General features: G+C 39.2%; 4 protein-coding genes and 1 long non-coding RNA gene across 9 annotated transcripts; 1 reads left to right on the forward strand and 4 right to left on the reverse strand.

Annotated features, from left to right (window-relative positions):
* The first annotated feature begins 447 nt into the window (after window positions 1–447).
* Window positions 448–7,108, forward strand: LOC140799028 (polyadenylation and cleavage factor homolog 4-like). Of its 4 annotated transcripts, none has more exons than XR_012110937.1 (8): window positions 448–983; window positions 1,662–2,027; window positions 2,966–3,046; window positions 3,136–3,756; window positions 4,222–5,142; window positions 5,286–5,819; window positions 6,513–6,565; window positions 6,816–7,108. XR_012110937.1 is itself a non-coding variant. In XM_073153127.1 (8 exons), the coding sequence occupies exons 1-7, from the start codon at window positions 615–617 to the stop codon at window positions 5,814–5,816; spliced, it is 2,817 nt and encodes a 938-aa protein (XP_073009228.1). In that variant the 5' UTR covers window positions 448–614; the 3' UTR covers window positions 5,817–5,819; window positions 6,513–7,108. The 4 variants fall into 4 exon arrangements, 3 of the variants coding, with proteins under 3 accessions (XP_073009228.1, XP_073009226.1, XP_073009227.1); XM_073153127.1 differs by having other exon boundaries at window positions 4,222–4,438; window positions 4,511–5,142; window positions 6,513–7,108; XM_073153125.1 differs by having other exon boundaries at window positions 6,513–7,108.
* An 84-nt stretch (window positions 7,109–7,192) lies between these two features.
* LOC140799029 (homeobox-leucine zipper protein ROC2-like) lies at window positions 7,193–12,329 on the reverse strand. The gene is made up of 12 exons (XM_073153128.1): window positions 11,700–12,329; window positions 10,943–11,178; window positions 10,678–10,795; window positions 10,296–10,484; window positions 9,760–10,203; window positions 9,534–9,635; window positions 9,210–9,410; window positions 8,938–9,112; window positions 8,559–8,830; window positions 8,350–8,445; window positions 7,843–8,240; window positions 7,193–7,677 (listed from the first exon to the last, which is right to left on the reverse strand). The coding sequence occupies exons 1-11, from the start codon at window positions 11,802–11,804 to the stop codon at window positions 7,869–7,871; spliced, it is 2,310 nt and encodes a 769-aa protein (XP_073009229.1). The 5' UTR covers window positions 11,805–12,329; the 3' UTR covers window positions 7,193–7,677; window positions 7,843–7,868.
* A 4,214-nt stretch (window positions 12,330–16,543) lies between these two features.
* Window positions 16,544–19,184, reverse strand: LOC140799084 (uncharacterized). 2 transcript variants are annotated; one of them, XR_012110946.1, is made up of 3 exons: window positions 18,795–19,184; window positions 17,521–17,684; window positions 16,544–17,008 (listed from the first exon to the last, which is right to left on the reverse strand). It is a non-coding gene; the product is annotated as an uncharacterized lncRNA (long non-coding RNA). The 2 variants fall into 2 exon arrangements; XR_012110945.1 differs by having other exon boundaries at window positions 17,509–17,684.
* A 378-nt stretch (window positions 19,185–19,562) lies between these two features.
* Window positions 19,563–20,566, reverse strand: LOC140799039 (early nodulin-like protein 9). The gene is made up of 2 exons (XM_073153149.1): window positions 20,323–20,566; window positions 19,563–20,209 (listed from the first exon to the last, which is right to left on the reverse strand). The coding sequence occupies exons 1-2, from the start codon at window positions 20,498–20,500 to the stop codon at window positions 19,701–19,703; spliced, it is 687 nt and encodes a 228-aa protein (XP_073009250.1). The 5' UTR covers window positions 20,501–20,566; the 3' UTR covers window positions 19,563–19,700.
* Window positions 20,567–21,374: 808 nt separating this feature from the next.
* On the reverse strand, window positions 21,375–23,551 carry LOC140798535 (CRIB domain-containing protein RIC10-like). Its single transcript, XM_073152391.1, has 5 exons — window positions 23,409–23,551; window positions 23,177–23,294; window positions 22,983–23,077; window positions 22,753–22,837; window positions 21,375–21,613 (listed from the first exon to the last, which is right to left on the reverse strand). Exons 2-5 carry the CDS (start codon window positions 23,232–23,234, stop codon window positions 21,375–21,377), a joined length of 477 nt encoding a protein of 158 aa, XP_073008492.1. The 5' UTR covers window positions 23,235–23,294; window positions 23,409–23,551.
* Between the last annotated feature and the right edge of the window lie 262 nt (window positions 23,552–23,813).

Here is a 23,813-nt window from a genome sequence, read left to right on the forward strand (position 1 = left end):
TAAAGTAGTTGTAATGTTAATTAAATATATTTCGCTCTATGATAGAATAAACACCGTTGCTGAAATAGAAAAGAAATAGGGTGAAAAGAATTTAAAGTCAAAATATTTTTTATGAGAAGTTTCACCTAATAATTTCTTGTTGACTGTGGCTACGTATAAATTTTTCTTAATTTTGTACTTATATTATCAGATAATATAAGTAAATATAAAATCCTATAATACGTAAAAGCCCATTGGGCCTATTTAAATTACTGTTGAAGACAAGGCCTACCATCAAAGCATGCATATCTCTTTTAAACTCACTCCCGGTTTTCGTTTTTGCACACCATTTTCCTTCAACCGCTTCACTCAGTACCAAACTCCCAATGGAGTTTAATATCAAACAAGTGGAGTTTGTATATCACTCCATTATATTAAATGAGGTACACCGAGGAAATGAAAAAGAGTAAGATAAAAAAAGCGGAAGAGGCGTGAAACGCGAATTCTTCTCCTCCTTGGTCTCTCTTTTCCGTGGCTTCTCCCCATCCAAACTCTAGCCCTAACCCTAGGATTAGAAACCCTAATTGAGAGAAAGATAGAGAAGCAGAGGGAGAGAGAGAAGTATCCTGAATTTTATGGAGGAGGAGCGGTACCCGACCTCGCGCGGAAACCCTAGGTCCTCTTCCAACTTCCCACCGCGGGATCGTCCGCGGCAGCCGGCGCCGGCGCCGGCGGAATCCGAGGCCCCTCCGGCGAGGCCATCACTGCCTATCGTGGACCGGTTCCGGGCCATGCTCCGGGAGCGGGAGGAGGAGCTGCGGGAGACTGGTGAGGAGTACCCCCCGCCGCCGACTGTTGGCGAGATCGTCCGGCTCTACAAGGAGGTGCTCGCGGAGCTCACCTTCAACTCGAAGCCCGTAATTACGGAGCTCACCGTCATCGCCGGGCAGCACATCCAGTTTGCTGAGGGGATTGCCGACGCCATCTGCTCTAGGATTCTTGAGGTGGGGATCTCGGGTCCTCATCGTCTACCGTCGAATCGATACCAATTCTTTTCAGGGTTCCCCTTGTTGGTGTAGATGATGTATAATGTTACACATTTTTATCTTTGGGATAGTGGAAAAAGAAAGGAAAAGAAACTTATGACTCTCAATACTCAAATAGCGCATAGATGTTTAATCATGGTGTACGGATTCTTGTATGGCAGTGGATACTCTATGAGAGTTTATTACTGGTTAAATTCTTTTACTGCTCATGAACGTTGTAAAAATAGCAAGGATCACTTGAAATTTTTAGTGTTTTGGTCATGTCATATACCCGATAATTCACCGTGATCCTTGAAGCACAAAATGTAAGTGTCGAATTCTGGATAGTTTGCACAACAAGTGTTCAAATTCAAACTGCGCATAGATTTTGCCCATCTCAACCATATGATGGTTCATTTATTTTTCATCTCCAACTGAAAATTGGTCACTGGAATTTGCTGAACTAAGTTTTGCACTCTGCAAGATTTGACTTTTGGCATATCATGGATCCAGGGGCAACTAATTCTAAATGTTGATTGTGAGGAAGAATCTGACAGGGCTATCTGGCTAGATGCAACAACATGCACTTATCTGTATGTTTCAGACTTTCAGCGAATGTTTTCTGTATCCGACTAGTCTTCTGCTTCTTATGTGCAGGTACCTGTGGACCAAAAACTACCCTCTTTGTATCTTCTGGATAGTATTGTGAAGAATATAGGCCGTGAGTATGTGAGGTGTTTTGCAGTTCGCATACCCAAGGTGTTCTGTGAAGTACACAGTCAGGTCCATCCGAGTCAGTATCCTGCAATGCGCCATCTCTTTGGGACTTGGTCACAAGTATTTCCTTCTTCGGTACTTTGCAAGATTCAGGATGAGCTCCACTTTTCTCCTGATGAGAAACAGCGGCCAATGGGAAATGCAAATCCAAGAAGTTCTGAATCTCTATCTCCTCATCCCTCCCATAGCATTCACGTCAACCCAAAGTACCTAGAAGCCCGACGTCAATTGGGAGATTCTACTGTGGTAAGACTTCACCTTGCTTACCTATTTCTATTTATTTGTTCTTCATTTCCTCTTGCACAAGAAGTGTTGGAAAGTTACAACCTGTGGTTAAGGATACTGGAATGTTCTACTGTCCTCCTTCAAGTTGAAGTGTTTTATCCATAGAAGTAGGATTAGGTGTATTTTCACCTAGAAATCTACGACATGTGAACTCCAACTGGTCTAGATTGTGGAAGGGCACTACTCTGGACAACAATGTAAGAGGAAATGAACTTTGACAAGCAAATATGAGTAGTTCCAGCATTGCACCATCATTAGGAAGAAGGCGGCTATTTTTTCCCCTTATTTTTTCTTGCACTAAATGGTGACAACCTTTTGTGCAGATTTGCTCGGTAACTGCTCATGCAAAATTCCTTGTGCAGTCTAATCCTTTCTTTCCGATATTCTGTTCATGCAAACAATTTGCAAAATTTGTACTCTTACTTCTTGAGTCTTGATATTGTATGACTCCTTTGTAGATTTCCATATTTTGTTTTCTGTGTTTTCTACATAGAAAAACAGCAATTCTGAGATCATCCATCAGCATTCGGCAATCTTAAGTTTATGCTACTTTTTGAATTCAACTTTGTTAAATCTTGTTTACCTACAATTTGGTTCTCTCCCACATTGGGGCATCTACATATTTTTAGATGTCCATATTTTCACAATCTCCATTGCTGGGAATTGCTTGCTCTTTAATTTTATGAAGTAGTGTCTGAAGCATTGAATTTTTTTGAGTTTTCTCAAATAATTGATTCATATATTGCTTGCAAGACTTCGTCAATTTGATATATGCTAGATGTAAGTATGATGCACCAGATGCTGTACAGGAATGCAGTAGAAAAAGAGATGTTTCAATTTGTTGATTAATTAGTGAAAGTTATGTTGATTGCAAACATACTAAACAGTGGTCCTCTTAGAACTTCTGCAGGATGTTAAACATTGCAGAGGAGTTTCTCCTAGCATACAAGCATATGGGCAGAAATCTTCCATGCAACAAGGTGAGTTTGATTTTGATGATACTGAATTGCTTCCTCCATGCATTGGGATGGCAAAGGCTAATTCATTGCAACCTCATTTAAAAGCCAAGGTACCTAGACCTTTGTCTCCTCCAAGCATAGGACTGAGACGGTCCAGATCACCAACTGGTGAGGGATTACCAAAGGGTGTTTCTAGGAGAGTTATGGAAAGGCCGTCTCCATCTCATCCTGGATTTGGATATGAACCAGCAGGATTGACCAGTCAAAATGATTGGTTTGAAAGAAGTTGGACTTCGGATGATGGAGGTCAGCTTTCAGATTCTTCCAGGGCATTCAACCTTAATAATGGATACAGTAAGCAGTATTCAAGAGAACTGATTGACACTTATGGAAATCATAGAGGTAAAGATACTTTTCTTGAAAACCGTTCAAAAGTGCAAAGGCTTGAAACAGATGGCATAGCTAGTGGCAAAACAAGAAAATGGGAAAATTCTGAAGAAGAGGATTATGACTGGGAGGCTATGAGCCCAACTCTAGATGACCGAAGCAGAAGAAATAGCATGCCTGCCTTTGGGCTTAGTGCTGGACCCTTCAGCTCACGTGCTGGGCTTACTACGCCCCATGCCAGATTTGATTCTGATTTTGGAAGGCGCAGCTGGCCTTGGCAAGGCCAGCTGCCTGATATTGCTGATTCTTTTTTCACTAGTGAACAGAGGATGTCTGCTATTGGTGTATGTATCTGTTACTTCTCTTCAATATCTTTAATTTATTACTGACAAAAATTGAAACCTTTAGTTCTAACTCCATAATAAGCTTGTTTCAATTAAATTAGTGATTTTAAGTTTGTCAAAAATTAATGAACTAGAGCAACAAAATATTCTTCATTAGGCTGGGAGTGCAATTGTTTAAGATGAATGCACCATGCCTTCTTCTTTATCTTCTCTTTACTCCTTTTTATTTTGATAGATTCCACTATTCAGTATTTTGTAAAGTTAGTCTCATTTGCACTTCTGAAGCATATCTTAGTGTCATTTGAACTTCTGAAGCATGTCTTAGTCCCATTTGAACTTCTGAAGCATGTTCTTTTGATAATTAAACTCAGGATGAAACTAAGTGAAAGTTTGACATTCTAATATGTATATAATTATATTTTAATAATCTGGAGAATCTCTAAGTTCATTTTTTTTTTCTTGCAGTTTGGTAGTGGATCATTGAAAAGGAATTATCCGGAACGTACTGGTACCCAGAATGAGGTTTTTCCATACTATCATAGTTCTCCGGATGCTCAAGAAGCTGGGAGGATGCGTTACATGCTCCCGCTCCCAGAGCCTTTGCAGCAGAATCTTAGTCCGCAGTCCCAAGGACAGGCATCTCAAATGCCTTTTACAGTGAACAGAATAACGCCATCAACAGGTCAGAAGATGCCTAGTGCTCAGTATGACTCTTTCAGTGTAAATAAGTTGATGATGGACAAACATTTTGCAGAAAGAGCATCTTCGCCCACTCCTGCTCCAGTAGAACGGACTTCTTTTCCTGAAATTCGAGCTCAGCAATTTCCTCCTATCCCGCCAAGTTCACGACAGTTTAGAAGTCGAGTTGATCTTATAGAAGCTAACAAACCATTAGTGAACCAAGGACCCCACCAATCTTTGTTCTTGCATCAGCAGCAATATGACTCTGTTGATAGAACAACATCAGACACAAGCAACTTGGTAGGGTTACCATATCAACAAGCTGGTTTAGCTCATTTGAATCAGCAAAATCAGGAACAAACTGAGGCTCATAGAATAATTACTGCGACAGCTCAGCTTGCCTCTCATTTGGTACCTCAGTCCGTGAATCACTTGCAAGCAATTGGCCATAGTGTTGGTATGACTTCAGGTCTGCCTTCATCATTTGTGCCATTGCAAAGTATGCCTAGTAACCTTTTACATTTACATGATGGAGTTTTGCCTCCTCTACCTCTGGGACCTCCCCCTTCCTCGTCACAGATAGGCTCTACATCACAATATGCTGTATCCGTGGCATCTAGCTCAACCTCAGGTGTGTTCGCAGGCCTGCTCGGTACGCTTATGGCTCAAGGTTTGATTTCATTGGCACCGGCAGACCAATCTCAGGTACAGTAAATCTAACTCACCTGGTATCATTCCTTCTAATTGGGTGTTCTTCTAGAATGTTTGCTTTGTCTCTTTTTTTTTAAAGAAAAAATTCTGCAGTGTTTAGTTTCTTAGATATGCGATCTTAATGTCTAACTTTACAGGATTCTGTGGGGGTTGAGTTTAATGTGGAACTTCTTAAGGTGCGGCACGAACATGCTATTAATGCTTTGTATATTGATCTTCCAAGACAATGCACCTCATGTGGACTGCGCTTCAAGTGCCAAGAAGATCATAGCAGACACATGGATTGGCATGTAACAAAAAATCGGATATCTAAAAATTGTAAGCAAAAACCTTCACGCAAATGGTTTGTCAGTGCAAAAGAGTGGTTCAGTGGCGCAGAAACACTTGGAAATGATGTTCCTGGCTTTTTGCTGACAGAAACAGTCACTGAAAAAAAGGAAGATAAAGATTTGGCAGTTCCTGCTGATGAAAATCAGAATGTTTGTGCATTATGTGGCGAGTCTTTTGAGGATTTTTATAGTGATGAAACTGAGGAATGGATGTATAATGGTGCAGTATATATAAATGCTCCAGATGGTAATTTTGAAGATTTAGACAGATCTCGATTGGGCCCCATTGTCCATGCCAAATGCAGGTCTGAGTCTACCCAAGCTCCTGCACAAGCTTAAGTGGTAAGGGACTTCACCTTTATTACTGAAGAAGTTCATCATTTGTGCAGGCAGAGTTTGTAGTGTTAGTTAAGAACTACTATGTGATCTCTTATCAGTTGACTAAAAGTATCCAAAGACTATGTATCAAATTATATAAACCATTATACTGAAAATTGAAGTATTCTATATCACTCACAAATAAAATTCTCACTTGCTATGTACTTTATTCTTAGTTTTTAGAGATCCAGGGCTAACGTATGACAGTTTAACAGAGGTTTTGAGGAAGTCAGGATATTCTTTTGTTGCCTACTCAGAATGTTTTCTTTCAATTGCTCAGTTATTTTGATCACCTCGCTCATCATTTATTTTTGGTTTTTCATTGTTGTTTCATTGAATTTCTGTATTTTAGAGTTGATCTGAGGCTACACTCTTTGTTGGCATGTTAGTGTGGTCATAAGAATGCTCTATTAGCAATGTTTTACGGTTAAAATAGATTGAGCACATACTGGAGCTTGCATTACCAATCCTAACACTTCATGGCACGACTAGAAATGATGGGCATGTACATTGTTATGACCATTCGAATGAACTTGCATCCAAATGTTGGGCGGTAAATGATTCGCATCATACAGAGGAAGCAGAACAACAGTATAGGCATGCATATTTTCTTTTTGCCATCAGGTCATATTAATTTTTGTTTCTCTATATGTGCAGGGAAGTCAGTGGGACACCTAATCAGCTTAAGTGGCTGTGTGATGCGGCATTAGGTAACAATCTGTAAATTACTTGGAGTAGTTATTAATGGTATGCTTAGCTTTATAATTTTTCAGCTACTGATCAATGGCATACCTAACAAAATGTCATGTAAAGAGTGATGTCTGTAATTTCATATTCACTAAAGTTGATATATTCTAGCCATCGCTTTTCTTTGCTCTTCTAACTCGTGGTTGTAGCAAGGATCCGGAAGAGCTTTTCCTTTCCTTTTTGTTTTTTCTTTTCATTTCCTCTGTGATGCAGGGAGAGTAAGCCATTTACTGATAAGGCAGCCTTCCAGACTTTCTGAAACCAGTACCTGATGCTTTGCGACTTTGCCGTCTGTGTTTCTTTTTTTCCTCTTTTCTTTATGGGTTTACTTTGTTCAATGTAGACTTGAGCTGTATTGTTGACAGTAGGAGATTGTGTTGGACTCTGGTAGATATGTATAAACATGCTTTAATTACTAGTTGTTAACATAATTTTACAAAATTTGGTAGTCATTTTGTAACGAGGCAAACATGCAGTTGATGTGATGTTAGTATGAATTTTCTATACCTCAGCGACTGAGATTATCTCTGAACATTATGCATCTCACGTCATTCCGTGATGAAGTTGCTAACAAAAAAAAGAGAGAGAGAGGGAAAAATACAAAAGATCCATTGATTTTTCATCCCACATCCAAATGAACGATCTTAACAAGAGGCAAAGTCACTAGTTGTTTCACTAAAAGAAGTTAACTAATCCAAGCCCACAAAACAAACACAGAGGAAGTGGAACTAAATTGTAACAAAGAGGAGAGCAAAGTTCAGGATGTTTTGCATCAACTTCTACATGAAGGGGAGATGTAACACTTCAAAGAGAACACTACAAAGAAACCGCGGTACCCCCAAAAACTTAGAGAGAGAGAGAGAGAGAGAGAGTAGCAACAGTCAGAGAAATAGGGAAAGTCAATACCCGAACCAACTCCCCTTGCAGAGCGGTATTGGAGGCTGGAGACTGCATGCAATTGAATTGCCAAATGAAACAAAAGCAAACAAAACCAACACCAAACGGCAAGGGGAGTCTGAGGTGCGCTCTTGACTTCCCAACAGTGAGTGAGCTCCATGTAACTTCCCTCCTTCTCCTGCCATCAAGAATTCAGCAAGAAAACAAATGGTTACATAACTACTAGCTAGAGGCCATAAAAAAATAAGAGAGAGAGAGAGAGAGAGAGAGAGAGAGAGAGAGAGAGAGAGAGAGAGAGAGAGAGAGAGAGAGAGAGAAGAAATTTATCGACTAGAAGTTTTACCATTCTATGATGGATCTCTTCCATTGTTACTGGACATTTTCGCCGGAGACCGCGGCTTTGATCCTTTCCACAGTGCATGCGATGAGGCTGTTAACAGTTGCTACTGACCCAAGTGAGAGCTTGGCAGTTGGTACCGAGTCCACCAAGATTTGGAATGCAACAGTCAAGAGAGAGCCGCCGGTGCCTACTTCTCCTATACCTCCACCTTGCACCCCAGGCGGCCCGTCGGGGAGTATCGCGAAGCCCGACGGCAAGAGCGCGACGTAGTCAGGGTCACCGCCGTTGAGTACAACGTTCATCGCTACGACGTCGACCGGAGCGTAGATCACGTATGAACCCGTGGGATCGGTGCAGCTCTCTTGTAGTATCAGCATGTTGCTTTGATTGGAATTTGCGCTCTAAATGTATATCATACCAAGAAGGATAAATTATTCAAGAATGTAAAAGTAATGTAGCACTCAACTAGATGGATTCTATTGAGTCATGTACAAATGGTGATGCACTCACGTTAACTCGGAGGAGGGAGACACAGTTGCCGTGATCACGGCCATTAGCAATGTGAGCCATTTCTTGAACAACTCCACCATTGGAGAGGATATCCCACTGTAGGTAAGTAGCAACCAATTTATTCTTCCTAATTCATATATATAGCACCACTTGAGAGCATCGGAAAATAATTAGCAAGAAGAAGAAGAAGAATATGAATTATTTCCTACCTCGCTGCGAGAGCTCTCATCTCGGAGGAAATCAAAGACTCTCTTTGGTGAGACAGGAAGCCAGAAAGAAGTGGCAGCATTAAGAACAATACCAGGAGGCCTCCCGGGATCGTCGACGCTCTTCCTCGTCATCACTCTCACATCCTCCGCGCCGCTGCCGGACAAAGTAGTCCATTGATGCGTCGTCGACGCCGTCACGCCACCGCAGAAGCTTATAACCATCCTCTCTGCCAGCTTCAGCATGCTCTTCCTCCCTTCTGGAGTTGTTATTACTGCAGTACAAAATCAACAACAACAAAGTTATCCAACTTGAGATATATAGATATATATATATATATATATAAAGAACATCTTATACTTGTCTGTTCAAGAACATTACCACCAATATCTCCAGATGGAATATTACTTGCCATTACGCTCGCTAGTCGCTCGCATTGTCGATCCAAAGTACTCACCCATCGCTTCGCGCCGAATGCGAGGCCTGAATTGACTAATGGCTTGTATATATTGTGTACAGATCGGTCATCAACTTCGACGTGTTCGACCCAAATTACCTAAGGAACATAAAAGTTCTCGTATTTATATACACATTATAAACATGTCCAAGGATTGAAAGTGTATCCACAAATGCTTGCAGGATTAGTTAATTACCTTTGAGTAGCCATTTGGCATTTCTTGAATTAAGCAACCCGATGGCCTTCGTCGAGTTCTCAAGACGGGGCTCGGGCGTAAACTATCCAAGGAAACGTCGACCACCGCCCAAGTTCCATCTGCATGTTGTTTGCAGTATCTAACGAATAAACTCTCTCTAGTTGGAACGAGAGGGGAGGGTACTTGGAATTCCGCAGACATCTGTGAATTAATAATTCTGAGTTCTATATGGATACGTAACATTGATAAGTATGATATACTTCAAGTATCTGAATATATAAAAATAATCGGAAGGTAATTAAAGAATGGAGGAAGAACTTATACCACTTGCAAAGCTCCATTGTAATTGCCTGCAACTCCAGTTGATAGCACTTCCAATGTAATAGCTCTTGACACAATCCCAGAGAAAACAGTCGACCATTGGTTCTAAAAAGAAAAAACCCAAAAAAGATAGAAAGTTAAAAAAAAATAAAAATGATCGTTATCAACTAAATTAAAATCCTCTAAAATCCTAGAAAGCAAAAAAGGAATTAAACAGACTTCCTCATACCACATCCATTAGTATCTCAACGAGATTGATATGATTCATAATAACCACCGCAGTTTCCCGCGACGCCTCTGACTTCAGACCAAACGGTTTTGGCCCGATCCCTCTCGGAAAGTTTCTAACATACTCTTCTTCGTTCAGCGTCTCGATCGGATTATCGAGCCCTTGCGTCCACAGTGGCTCGCCGAGCTGCGCCATTCTGATGAGCTCCTCCATTGCAGCAACTGCGAGCTCTATAACCATGGGCTTCTCGATCTCAGACTGGCCCGAAACACTTCTTAGCAGCTCGCCGGCTCCGAACATCTCGCCTCCCATGCCCGGTTGGACACCGAAGCCTCCGACTCCGAGGTCTAACGGCGAGCGAGAAGAGATAGAGTTGGAGAGAAGAGGGTATGACACCATCGGCTTTCCGACGTACTTTGCGGCTATTCCGGATATCCTATCGATCTTTACCAACATCAAGAAGAGTGTTAAATTGTTAACATCAACATCATCATAAATCTATGAGGCTTCGTCTTAATATATATGTATATATTTACCTCTTCCCTCAGTCGGGCGTTCTCGATCCTGAGATGGTGCTCGTCGAAGGACATCTCACCGAGGGCGGCGGGGCCGCCGCAGTTAGGGCACGAGGCGTTGCTGAGGGCTTCTTTGTACCGCATGTTCTCGGCGCGGAGCTTCTCGTTTTCGGTTCGGAGCTGCGTGTTCTCATGGCGCTCGTGTTGAGTCTATAACATGGAGGGAAATAATTGAAGAATTCCAGCTACAGAAATGGCAAATAGAAGCCAAGATAGCATGTAACATTGCTAGTAACTGTTATAGTGTTACTAAAGATAACAAGTAGATAATAGAAGACGGTGTCGGTGGCATGAATTAAGTTGTTTTTTTTGTGTGCGTGTGTGTGTGCGTTCTAATTTAGACCTTCATTTGGGTGCGCTTGTTTTGGAACCAGAACTTGACTTGAAGGGGCTCTAATCCAAGCTCTCGGCTCAGCTCCTTCCTCTGCTTGTCATCGGGGTGAGGGCATTCCTTGAAGAATCTGATCAAGAACCAATTGAATAAAGCTTAATGGATTCAAAGTTAACGAGACTAAAACCAAGAACAACAACAACAACAACTGAGAGAGAGAGAGAGAGAGAGAGAGAGAGAGAGAGAGAGAGAGAGAGAGAGAGAGAGAGATCATTACGCTTCCATCTCTTGGATTTGGTGTTGGGTATGGCGGTGATAACGCTTCTTGCGTGGGCGCTGGTTAGGGTCCTGATCGTCGCCGGAGGCGCCCTCGATGTTCTCGCTGCCCGATTTGCTCTCGAAGTCGTCGTCTCGAGCACGGCCCATGTCGCTCTCGGCGGTCGTCGACTGGGGGAGATCCACAAGCTGATGCTGGTGCTGCAGTGGGAGTTGCTGCCCTTCTAACATACTAGTCTGCACAATATATATAAATATATATATTATGATAACTTTCCTTCACAAATCACAAATAAATGAAATATAAATTAATACCTTGGATGTAAGGAATTAAACCCAAGTTAATTATTAACTGAGACCTCTCTCTCTCTCTCTCTATCCCTAACCCTAGAAAGAAATCAAGAAGGGATAGTGGAAGATGGAGCACTAATTGAAGAGCCCTTTCCTCTCCTTTTTATAGTAGAAGAAAGGGAAGGAGTCAACCTGTAAAGTCTTTCCCATGTTTATCAATAGTACCAGACCTTTCACTTCTTTCTCGCATACCGATGAGGATTTAGCCTCAAATGGCTCAACATACACCCCCCCTAATCCCAACTTTAACTCTTAAAAAAAGTTGGAACAAGAGCAAAGCACCGTGGGAAACTTACACCCACAACAAAACCTAGTTCTTAGAAGAGAGAGAGAGAGAGAGAGAGAGTATTAAGGATTAGTGGAAATTTTTTTGAAGAAAAATAAAGAAGAGATTACAACATGCCGACCTGCCCTAGGGAAAGCGCGGAAGAAGACCCATAACCGGCGGCGTTGTTCCTTCCGATCATCGACGGCGGCACATGTCGTGTTGGGATCATGATCCCTGAAGGCATGTTCCTATGCACCAAACCCTAATTCTCCTGTCACCTACTCTTCTCACTCCCCTTTCAGATGATGTCTCGGTTGATTTACTTATATGTTATGATGGGTTTTGGAAGGAGCAAAAATGTGTGCTCACTATGCTTAGAGAGGAAGAGGAGAGAGAAGGCTAAAGAGATACAAGACTCTTAACAAAGGATAGACAGATAGATGCCAACTAAGAAACAAGGAATGGAGCCAAAGGACACAGCCAGATCTAGGATAGTATCTCTCTCTCTCTCCCTCTCTCCTCTCTCCCTCTCACTCCCTTTATTTGAAAAGAGAAGAGAAAGAAGAGATAAGAAGAGAAAGCAGCTACTAGTGCATGCACCAAAGAGAGCACGTTGGCCTTGGAGGAAAAGGATACAGAAGAGAAGCCATTAGAGGTGGGGGATTGGGATGGAAGAAGGTCTGGAATGGGGAAAGGAAGGAGATAGGGGAACAGGTGGAGAGGATGTGGTGAGAGGAGTTATTGCTGAGCGTATTGAGAGGGTGCAATTGCATTTATTGATAAGGAGGTGGTATTGCCTTAGAGAGAGAGAAAGAGAGAGAAAGAGAAAGAAGAGAGAGAGGGCAACTATTTGGGTGCTTTAAATTCTCCATAAGATGGGTATAAGGTGAAAGGTATGAACGCTACCAAACACCAAAGATTACCAAGTTGTAAAGAAGTTTACTATGCTTGCTGTATATATAGAAGTATTAGTATATGAATCTTACCTTTTTATATTTATTATCTAGATAAGAATAAGAATAATATGATCTTTAGACCTATAGTCAAACTCTGTTTACTTTGTTTCAGTAAAATAGTTCATAGGTAGTTCTTCAACATGGAGCAATATATAGGGAAGAACGAGTTACTATTAATTTATTTAAAAGGTGCAATTGAAAAATACAATAAAAAGAAAAGAAAACCATGAGAAAGATCAAACTTAATATCAAAACTCCATCCTATATAATTTTCAGGACTTAATGATGCTAATTATGAAAAGTCCATAATTCAAATTAAGTTTAACTAACTAATGTGTAATGTTTATTTATTTACTTATTTATTTGCTAGTGTTTGCCAGCTTTGAAACCCTAGATACAAGTCTCATGATGGCCCATTGGGTGTGGTATAATTCCTATTTTTCCTAGTGAGATGCTCTCCTTGTTCCTCTTCTTGTCTTCCCCTCCTCCCCTCTTAAATGAGACTGAGTCATTTCCTGCTTCCTTTTTTTCCCTATAAGGAACCCCTTCTTTCTTTCTTTCCTCCTCCCTCTTCCCTCCTCCCTCCTCCTCTACCCCTCAACCCAACTCCCCACATTTAATGTCTCTGAGCACCACTGCATGGGTTGCATAGCTATTAACTACGTTCATGCCTCGCTCGCATAGCATAACTTTCTATATTCAATTTCTTCTTTATATTCTTGAGTAGATGCTTTGTAAACTATATATGAACCATGAAGACAAATCAAGGCCCATAGAACTCGAGGCCCCACAAATAAACCAAATGGCTTCTTTAGAGTCTATTAAACTTGGGTGTGTTTGCTCTTCTCGCCAAGCTTGCAAATAAATATATTTAGTCATATTATCACATATATATATATATATATACTGTTTTTTTTGCTAAATATATGCAATAATTCATATTAGATTTTTGTATGTGTTTTTGATAAATATATCATTCAAAACACACGGTTATTATATATATATATATATATATGAAATCTTTTATTTTTTGCATTAACTTACCGTTACAATTTGAACAATTTAAACATAAAAAGACGAAGCTATACTTATTATAATTTTTATAAATTTTTTTAGTTAAAGTTATTTTTATTTTTTAATTAAATTATTAAATTTCAACTTAGAAATTAACTAATAATATATATTTTAAGAGGTATATAAATAAATAAATAAACCTTCATTTTAGTAACAGGTACACACTTGCCTTTATCGCTTTTCTAATGTCTACTGTGACACTTTTTTGTAGAGATATTAATGCAAATTTGTCAGGATAATGGTAGACACTTTCTGCAACTATTAATACGAAAAAAAAAAGTATTTAACAATATATTATTCTATCTAGAAACAGTAGTTATTCAGGCAGAAGATTTAAATTGAATTGGTTGTTAGATTTTGTGGATCGATCGTACTTGACTTGTTAATTTGTCAATCGAGGTCTATTTGGGCTGGCTAAACTTGACTTGATAAAACGTTGACCTATATAGTTGAAGATTTATGTTGAATCTTATAATTGGTCAACTCTCCAATATACATCCATTTGACTGGACTCGAATGCTAGTTTGTTAGCAAGTCTGGGTTGAATAATAAATACAAGGAAAATTGGGTCTTAATTGGTTAACCGTTGGCTGGATTCGAGTGGGTCCCACGTGTAGAAGACGAACGGCTATGATTTATCTCAAGAACCGGATCTACTGCAATGGTGCTCCTTTTTGTCAGGGTTGTTTTCGCAAAAGAAGCACGAGGGACCAATTCAGAAGAAATTACCTATATGTTAAGGTCTCATTTGCAAATTTTTGCAGATCGACTGTTGTCCTCGTCTTAGTTGGAATTTGGAAAAGATGATAATCCTCATTTTTTACATTCCGATCCTCGTGAATCCAAATATTTATAAAGAGGTCCGTCCTCATGACATAAAAAATTTGAGTCCTTGATGCTATCGTAGGGAGGTTAGAGATGCCAATCTTGCAGACAGGAAGGTCCAAGGGACCTTTCATCGATCTTAAATACAACCACTTGAATGTGATACTTATAGTTCAAAGCTACAACTTGTTCTAAATTGCATAACAATTCTAAAGGTTGACTTGAGCCTAATTCTTATCTAGTGAGAGAGACCTGGCCCTTTCCCAATCTCTCAGGCATCATGGAAAGCTTAATTCCCATTAATTCATGGACAGATTCAAGTCCAAGTAGCCTCTTAAGGTCCTACCATTGCACATTGTTTTCCCTTAAGACAAGGACATGGCATTGGAATATATAAACCTTCCCATTTGGCCCTCATGCAACCATGCGGTTTTCCTAAACACAAGGGTTTTATATAAGTCCTTCATTTGAGTAAACAGTATATATCTTGAAATTGTTATTAGGATAATTCTAAAACTCTCTCTCTCATCTGGTGATTTCTGGAGAACTTTGATGAACTGAGCATGTAACTTTTTTTTTTTTTGGTTTATATGGAGTGCAAATATATATAGCTTACTGTCGTTACATGAGAAGATGACTATGTTTATCAATAATGGGAGCTTGATAATGACATGAAGGCTGAATTCATGCACAACTCTCCTTAAATTATTTTGTGGGTTGATGGAGAGATATGCCACTTCCATTCATGTGATATAAACCTTTTCCTCCAAATAAATATGGCCTTCAACATCAATGTAGGTTGCAGTTATTACAGTGTGCCCTAGAGAAAACAAAGAGATGGAAGAATTCAGAATGTGCCCATCTCTCATTCCTAGCTTTTTGGGTCTCACACCAACTCCCTTACAATTTAATACCTTGCTTCATCTCACCATGCATGCACCTCTGAATTAAAAGCTAGCTAGCTTGTTAAGGCTAAGTTCTACTACTCTTCCTTCTTTTGGAAATTAAAAGATAAAATAAGGAGGAATGTCCAAAGTATCTCTTTGATTAATGCTTTAACTAATGCATGCATATATTTATGATGGTCAATGATAGAATAGTAAAAGAGAGCTAGCCCTGGTAATTAAGGGAGGAAGACTTCCATTGAACATTGTATTTAATAATTTTTAATTGGTTGGACTCCTGTTCCTTGGGTCCTGGCACAAAGGACTCCTCCTTTTTAGCTTTCTTCAAAATAGTCCACGATGCTTTATTAAATGCCAACATGCAACTTGAGATCATAGATATATATATATATATATATATATATATATATACTCTTCTCCATCATTATCAAATTCCATATAAAGATTTCCTTTACTTCACACTTCCAAGTGCTTCCAAGCTTTGCTTCAAGTGTTGGTAATAAAGACCAGAGATATTTTATAAGAAAGTGAGTTTATATTGAGAATATTCTCCGTAACTATTTCTTTTAATTATTTAGCAACAAATACGAGGGGTATGTGAGATGCAATTATATATAGACCCAAAATTGACGGCCTTTTTAAGTATAAGACAACCAGAAGACAGAGACAATTTTAATCCTCTTCTAGTTTTGTTACATCTTGCAAAAGATTCATTCAAATATTGTAAGCTAAAATTGTTTCTTATAAAATATTATCCATGCAAGAATTGCGGACTCGAAGATATTGACCGATAAAAGAATAAATTATGATAAGTTGATGAAAATAAAGGGCCGGATAAAAGTCAATGCCTTAGAGAGACAGCAACAGGGTGTTTAATTTTGGAATCAGTGAGATATCCTCGACAAGGAAAGCTCAGAATCCTATTTTTCTTTCTCTTTTTATATGAATGAATCCTATCAAAGAGGTAGAAGTAGCTTCGGAAAGAAGAATAATTGGAACAGTTCAAGGCTTAAAATACTCCACGAGGTCTAAAAGAGAAACTATGGCGTGAAGTTGCACAAGTGTGAATAGTTTCCTGGATTTGTACGTATCCATTTGTATGATTGAATTACGTATGCTCACTTTGTTAGATATAATATTCTTGTTTCCTGTTGTTTTCATTAAGAAAGTTCTTATCAGTGAATTTATTATTCAGAATATGCCCAGGATATTTGCCATCGAAATTATTATAAAAAAAAAATCCAAGTAAAGTGAACACATAAAGAAATAATAAAAATTTCACTCCACGGACTAAATATATGGCTCAAAATATAATGTAATCTCGGTGGGAGATTGCCACGTTTTAAATTTCAATCAAACTCTATAGCCTTTTTGTCCCAAAAATAAATAAAAAGTATATGGCTCATGGATGGTATCTCCTGCCCCAAATGAGCTCGAAGGCGAAGTTGGAGAGTCAAAAAGAAATGGAGATAGTATATAGATGTGAAATAACTTGCGCATTTATGGAAGGAGGGTGCTTGTATGAAAGCATGAACTGTGCACCATTTCCCCATGGAGAGAGTGAGGTCAATTGGTTCTGGAGTACTAACAGTGCCAAATACCCAGCCTCGGGAAAGAGGTCAGCTGCTTCATAGTGTTGGACCATTTGACACCATGGTCCCTCAAGACCTTGTGCAGCATTTAATGACCTGCAAGACAAATTAAGACTGTAAGCGTATCAATATCCTTAAGCAAGTAACAACTTTTTATGAATAATTTAACCATTTAAGGGTTGCTTTGTTTTATGTGCTTAAGATGCAGCATCTTAAACGAGAAACCACAAGTCTTCTATCTTCTATCTTTTCTTTACATTTAAAGTTGAAACAATATGTTTTGACATCCATTTAATTAAAATGGATGTCGAGATGCTGTATATGAGCCCTATTTTAGTTCTTGGAAAAATATATTTCATAAGATTCATAAGCTAAAACTAATTGTTCTAAATACATGAAGCCAAACAACCCTAAACTGTATTTCTCGGTGCGTCAGAAATAATTTTCGCATTCAGTACCTCATTTTGGTTTCCAGAAGACAGTCCACCCAAAGGTACATGAAAATATAACCAGGAAACAAAAGATACTTGAACATTTGGTTTCTAGCCTTAAGAAGAATAGTATGACCAAAGTTAGCTTTAAGAGAAAAATATTACCGAGAGCATTACCCGGGACAGCGCGGAAGAAAGAAAAATGAAGCACACAGTGGATCCCAAGTAGTTGGAACAGAGTGCTTAGCTGTTATATCTTTTGTTCTTGTTGTCCCCATTGTTGCCGTTGTCTGTAATCTTTCCAAATTCTATTACTTTGATAGAGTACCTTGTCTTCATAACTAGAACAGAAAAGAAAATATCATTACACTTCAAATAGACCATCTATTTGCCAATTGAATAGAGGAATATAACTTGAAGAAAATTTCAGTACTTATAAATGTAAATCAGATACTGAGCCCATTTAAGTGTTCAGTACCTCAGCGCCCAAATTAATTGGTCGGGCCCATGAAGTGCCTGGACCCAATCATGCAAGAATCTTGCCAGCAGGGATGAATGAATGGTATGCAGATCACCCAGCAAAGCAACCCACCAAGTTGTTTTACTGTAGTAATACTCACTGACATCATGTGTCTTACTGTAGTATTGCTAGTACGTATCTCATCTATGTATTCAATATAATGGCTTTAATGCAATTACAGAAGTAGAGCCCCTCTCTTCAGTAATTTCTTGTAACCAATACACAAATATCATTGAGGATATCTTCTACTCTAATGTTTCACTGCAAGAATACAAGGTAATACAAACAAAATGGCATCATGGATATGCATCACTTAATATTTATATAAAAAGTAAAAGTTCACAGATTTGTCAAGATTGCAGAAGGTGATAGTGTATATCAATGATTCTTGCTTTCTCAATAAAGAGATCTAACAACAGGGCAGAAATCCAAGTTAACCAGGAAAAGATACTTAATGAAGCCTCCTCAACTAGAAAAGAGTCCATGGAAATGATACATAGCAGAATAAAAATGAGAAACTACATATCATGCCAAATGACTTGTGGCTAACATGAGCTATTTTCAAAATCATAACATACTTTCTACAATTTATGCAACCAATTTATCTCTAATGCTGCAACTAATATTGCAGCTTACACTATCAACAGTTAACCTTTTATTACTTCAGATTGCTTCTCAACAGTTCTAGGTATGGCGTGACTGAAGATGGTAAAAGAGTAGGGATCATCTTAATCATGAGACTGGAAATGCATACGGGTGCTAATTAGCCCTTGATACTATGCTGATAATATGGATTCATCTAAACAAGGTGAAGTATGGATATCACAATCTATTAATATCCTACACAAAATAAAGTATGCAGAAAAAGATTAAAGATTTATTTCCATGTAATCTTGTTACTTGCTAGAAAGTTTTCTAACTTTATGCTTACATCAGTGGACCATATCGACCAAGGTTGTCCTTCTCTGTGGAAGCCGAAGAAACAGTGCATCTTCAATCTATTATGAACTCCAGCAACCGGAACCCTTCGGAATCCAAAGCAACCGAGGGCTTGTACCGTTAGACTCCAGGAATATAGCATCATGCCCATCCCCAAAAGGATCTCTCCAGCAAAGGGGCGAGAGAATCCAGCTACCACAAAACTACAGACTAGGGTTTTCCATTAGCTCTCCTCTTCTTCCCCCAGTCGAGAGCGAAACAGATAGACAGATGAAGAAAGATAACAGGCGACGTGGCGGCGGAACTTGCTGTAGCGGCGGAGGCGGAGGCGGCGGCCTAAGAGCTCTAAGTAAGGGTTCTCATGGGCCACGACGGGCCTTGCTTTGGGCGGGAGGCTCGGTTCGACCTGATCCAATGTGGTGTCCGTGTCTAAGATGTTGAATGGTGATTCCCTAGAGTATGGCATGCATAAATTCCCTACATCTGGAGTATTTGGCTGGGCCGCCCGGACTCGTTCGTCGGTCCAATACGGAATTTACTTTCCGAATCCAAGAGATAGATTTACGTGCTTAAAAAAAAAAAAAAAAAAAAAATCTAACAATATTTCTTTCAATCTCATTCTCTCGTCTGTTAAAATGCGATATACTACACATTAATTAATTGATCCCTTTCCTACGTTAAAACTTAAAACCGAAACGAAAGAATAAGCATATATAATATACCATTTAACCGAGCAAAGGAAAAAAGAATACAACACAAATTAAAGAAAGTTTGCCATATATACTGGATCAATTCAATTCAAGCTTATTCACAACGTTGGGCCTCAAGCAAACACATCCCAACATACACTCACATACATGATACATGCACTCTTCTCACTCTCTCTCTCTCTTACAAGTTACAAAACAAGCATGACCCATCCTAGCAAAGTTCCAAGTGAGCTCATGAAGCCAACCACCTTCAAATTAGCTCCATTTGGAGTGGGAGAGCTTGGCGAGAACGGAGAGCTTTCCTCTCCAGTAGGAGCTGCTGACGGTGTGACTCCTTCAGACCCCAAAGGCGGCGGCGGCGGCGGCGGGGAAGAAATACTAGAAGAATCATCAACGGGAGATGGAGGAGGAGACGTCGAAGACGAAGCCGCCGGAGCAGGAGAAGGCGGCAGGCTCGGTTGGTTAGCCACAGAATCTCGCCTGCTCCGGTCAGCCATCACAACGATCACTAATGATTCTTTCCTCAAGCAATTGGCTTCGACGCCGCTGATGAAGTAGAACGGGCCGGATCGGTCCAACGTGAACACGGTGTGCCCATCGTCAAATATTTTTCCGACGTAGGATGAAGTGTTGCAGGTGTTGTAGGAATCTTGATCGACTTGGAGGACAGAATCTTTACCGCTCGGGTAGACAAACACTGCAGTATTATTATGGAGTCTAATCAATTAATTAATGTCGTGGTACTTATATAGTAGCATGGAATATATAAACGGGAATTTTTATGCAAGTAAACAATGAATCCGTACTTACACAGTGAGTCTCCAATTTTGAATCGATTCTTTTCTGCCCATTGGTTGTATGACATTGCATTAGAATGATCAGCTGGCACACCCCATCCCATTGAGCCTCCAACCTGGAACTGAGTTGCACCAGCCATTGCCAACAGCAGAGCAAGGCATAGCAGCACTAAACCAAAGGATTTTGCCATGATCACTAAGATAAAAATTGGCCCAAAATGTTTAAGTGAAGAGAAACTAGCTAGGATTTCTGAATGAGGCTTGAGAAGATGATTCCATGCTATGAGGTATTTGTAGGCCTAACATGTTGCCTTTACAATCTGTATCCTTGCTGATATCTTACCCGGGAGAGCAAAGCATTTGAGCACTTTATGTTTATTTTCCAGACAAAAGCCCTGCAAAAGTGTGTGATCCTTTGCTTGGTGTTCTTGGAATATTCATACCTTGTCCATTACTTTTCATCTAGAGCGAATTTATGTTTTATATAGGAGAGATTAAGTTAAACCCACTTCCAAATTCAAAATCACAAGGGTTTACATGAAAAAAACTTGCATATGTGACCATTAAGCCTCTATGGCTTTCTGCATTCATACCTGCGGAGACTTTATTCTTTGCTCTCAACTAAGGAAATTAGCCTAGTGTTGTCTTGCTGCTATCAACCAGGATATTCTCTTAAGACAATGGTCAGAGAACTTTATAAGATGGTTAGAAGAATAGGTTCTTATCTTGGTCTTCTGTTTTAGGTCTTTCTATTTGCAGAGCTTCTCTTCCTCTTCTTCTTCTTCTTTTTAAAAAAAAAAAAAAATCCGTGGCACGCTGAAGCTTGATTGTTCTTAAATCAAACTTATCTAGCAATTAAAGTAAGACGATAAGTTAGAGGAGTTATGAATCAAACTTTATTCATTAAAGAATAAGAACCAATAGCTGAATCTTTCGAAAATATACATGTAAAAGTTATCTGACTTTTGACTTTTTTTACATCATATTCTTGTTTTGCAACTTCAAACAATGTAAAAGGAAATCATTTGTCCTTCTAAAGAAGATGAGATTTAAAACATAACATTCTTAGACAATCCGATACTCGGTTTGCAAATCATTGGCGTCTTCAACTGCAGTGGCAAATGAAGCTCTTGACCTCGATGACCTTGATGACCTTGATGATGATGTTGGAGAAGATGCAGCCTTTGATTTTTTTCGTTTGGTCTTTTTGGGGGCTTTCGGTATGTCAGGGCGAGGAGATGCCTCTTGATAAGGGCTTTCTGAGAAAATCCCATAAGGTGATATATCTCTAGGTTGATCAAAATCTGTGAAACAAGAAAGTAAAAGTTATTATGAGTGAAAAAGGCTTATTCAAAACAATAAAAAACAAAGAGAATGTAAACTTAGCTTAGAATGCATATATTGAACGCTATGAAAAGTTCACATATTTGGCCTTCCAGACATCCTTGCATTTCATTTTTCTTTATCAGTTCAGGAAGGTAGGTTTGAGTTCTTTCAAGAGTTTACCAAGGAATAATGTGGGCTAATATGCAATGATTGGAGACACAATCCATTTCATAATTTAATAAGGACATATCATTAACCAAAATCTAACACCCTCCCATGATAACATTAAATACTAGAGTGGACCCATCAATCTAGAATAATATATCTCAATCTTTAGCTAACTGCACAAAATAATAGATTAATGCAATCACAAATTCCGATGTGGATGGCATTAATCCCATATCCTTCTTGACCACTCAGACTAGGCCAAGAAATTCTTTTTGTTTCTTATTCTTTTGATCTTTTTGGCTGGAAGCTGTTCCCTGGGATTATTTAATTTTGACCTGTTCATTTCTGGTCTAAGTGACACCATGCTCAAGCTGGATCTCCAAATTTTTAATTGGCCTAATTTCTTATTCAGAAAAATTTGCAGAGTTATAGTATTCATCTACTAGAAAAATAATTTGTTGTAATCCTAGATTTGCCAAGACAAATGTGGAGGCAACAAAGTGGGGTCTATTTCTTCATTAGTTTAGGTAGAATGGAAAAAATGAAGTAAAATATAGGCATGCTATCTCTGAAGCATATACAAACAAGCATTCACCCTTTTTATTGGTAATGTATTATCTATTTGCTTGAGAGTCTTAGACTAGATAAATTTCAAGGATCTTTTTGTTCAGAACGTCACAGACTAGTATATGAGCTGTAGGTAACAACAATTTTCCATTGGTGGCCACATTTATGACCAACAAAACAAAAGTGACATTTTTGGGGTTCCATGCATGACTAGTTGGAGAATTCTTTTATCAGCTCTTCCTTTAGATCATATATGTGTGCAAGAAACTCACAAAAGATGCACGTAATGATATGAGGCAATTGCTATTCCATTATGACCACATGTAATCTAATAGCTTAGTTGGATATCAATTCATGGAGAGATAGATAAGAGACCAGTTACCTTGAGAAGCCCAGGATGTCTCTCTGGACTGCCCAAAATTGCTGAGGGAGGATGAATATTCTGATGATGACTTGAATTCATTCATCTGTAGAGCAAAGTATGTGACTGAGAATATTTTGGTGTACTGAAATTAGCATGCATAAACCTATCTAATCCATGAAAACAATAGAAGAACTAAAGAATCATAAATCATTACACTTGAGAAGGCTATCAAGCAATGTCATGCTTACCCAACTAGGAGAACTCCCAGGGCTATCCCAGCCAATGTGTGCCACATGTCTGACATCCGTTGGGTACCCAATTTCCATCTCATGCTCCTTGTACACTGCAAGACAAAAACCAGAAAAAAAAATGAGTGAAAAAGGAAAACAAATGCATCTTTAATTAGCATGAGATCTTGAGACAAACCATTTGGGAGTATTACCAAATATCTGAGAGATAAACTTGAACCCCTTCACGATCCCTTTCATCTTGGTTGCCATTGGATGATGCCTCTAATTCCACAAGGAGTGAACACAAGAGGACAATTTAATTTTGGTCTGCTATGAGAAGAAAGACCAACAAAATTTTATCAGCCATATATAAAGATGAAAAGATTTAAGGGTTCATAATCCTTCAAGAACATAGCTTATATTGGAAAGCAATGGGCGGTATACCTCAGTGGAGTTGTTGGAAGTATCCTTTAGCTGCAGAGGACAAAGATATTCAACAGAATCTTGATCCCAACCAACAACTCCCTACCCCTATTGGCAAAAGAAACCAACTCTACCCTCAGCCATCCTCTACAACAGAGGACTTTTGAGAAGGAAAAGTAGCCTGGTTTATATAAGAGAGAGAGAGAGAGAGAGAGAGAGAGAGAGAGAGAGAGAGAGAGGTGGCAAAAGAGGGTCTGTGAAGAAGAGGTCAGTCTATGCTATGCATTTATTTGTATGTGTACCTGTGATAAAGATGTGGCTTTACTGGGAATGCAAACAAGCCCGCTTGAGCCAAGCTGATCAAGCTCAGTTGTATATATGTAGCTGTGTGCCACAATGTCCAAATTCCAGGCTCGGCTCAATACT

The sequence above is a fragment of the Typha latifolia genome, chromosome 12 (assembly GCF_019914945.1).
Source record: "Typha latifolia isolate L0001 chromosome 12, TyphaL0001v2, whole genome shotgun sequence".
Classification (NCBI taxonomy): Eukaryota; Viridiplantae; Streptophyta; class Magnoliopsida; order Poales; family Typhaceae; genus Typha; species Typha latifolia.

What these genes read in the sequence shown, in the direction of transcription:
- LOC140799028 (XM_073153125.1), top strand. Translation starts at nt 615, where the DNA reads ATGGAGGAGGAGCGGTACCCGACCTCGCGCGGAAACCCTAGGTCCTCT. An exon ending in AGAGGATGTCTGCTATTGGT is followed by an intron (nt 3,757 to 4,221) that starts GTATGTATCTGT and finishes TTTTTCTTGCAG; the next exon opens with TTTGGTAGTGGATCATTGAA. An exon ending in CACCGGCAGACCAATCTCAG is followed by an intron (nt 5,143 to 5,285) that starts GTACAGTAAATC and finishes CTAACTTTACAG; the next exon opens with GATTCTGTGGGGGTTGAGTT.
- LOC140798535 (XM_073152391.1), bottom strand. Translation starts at nt 23,234, where the DNA reads ATGGCAACCAAGATGAAAGGGATCGTGAAGGGGTTCAAGTTTATCTCT. An exon ending in GTTTATCTCTCAGATATTTG is followed by an intron (nt 23,078 to 23,176) that starts GTAATACTCCCA and finishes TTTGTCTTGCAG; the next exon opens with TGTACAAGGAGCATGAGATG. An exon ending in CTGGGAGTTCTCCTAGTTGG is followed by an intron (nt 22,838 to 22,982) that starts GTAAGCATGACA and finishes TTTGCTCTACAG; the next exon opens with ATGAATGAATTCAAGTCATC.
- LOC140799029 (XM_073153128.1), bottom strand. Translation starts at nt 11,804, where the DNA reads ATGCCTTCAGGGATCATGATCCCAACACGACATGTGCCGCCGTCGATG. An exon ending in CAAATCCAAGAGATGGAAGC is followed by an intron (nt 10,796 to 10,942) that starts GTAATGATCTCT and finishes GTTCTTGATCAG; the next exon opens with ATTCTTCAAGGAATGCCCTC. An exon ending in ACAAGCGCACCCAAATGAAG is followed by an intron (nt 10,485 to 10,677) that starts GTCTAAATTAGA and finishes TCCATGTTATAG; the next exon opens with ACTCAACACGAGCGCCATGA.
- LOC140799039 (XM_073153149.1), bottom strand. Translation starts at nt 20,500, where the DNA reads ATGGCAAAATCCTTTGGTTTAGTGCTGCTATGCCTTGCTCTGCTGTTG. An exon ending in CAAAATTGGAGACTCACTGT is followed by an intron (nt 20,210 to 20,322) that starts GTAAGTACGGAT and finishes ATAATACTGCAG; the next exon opens with TGTTTGTCTACCCGAGCGGT.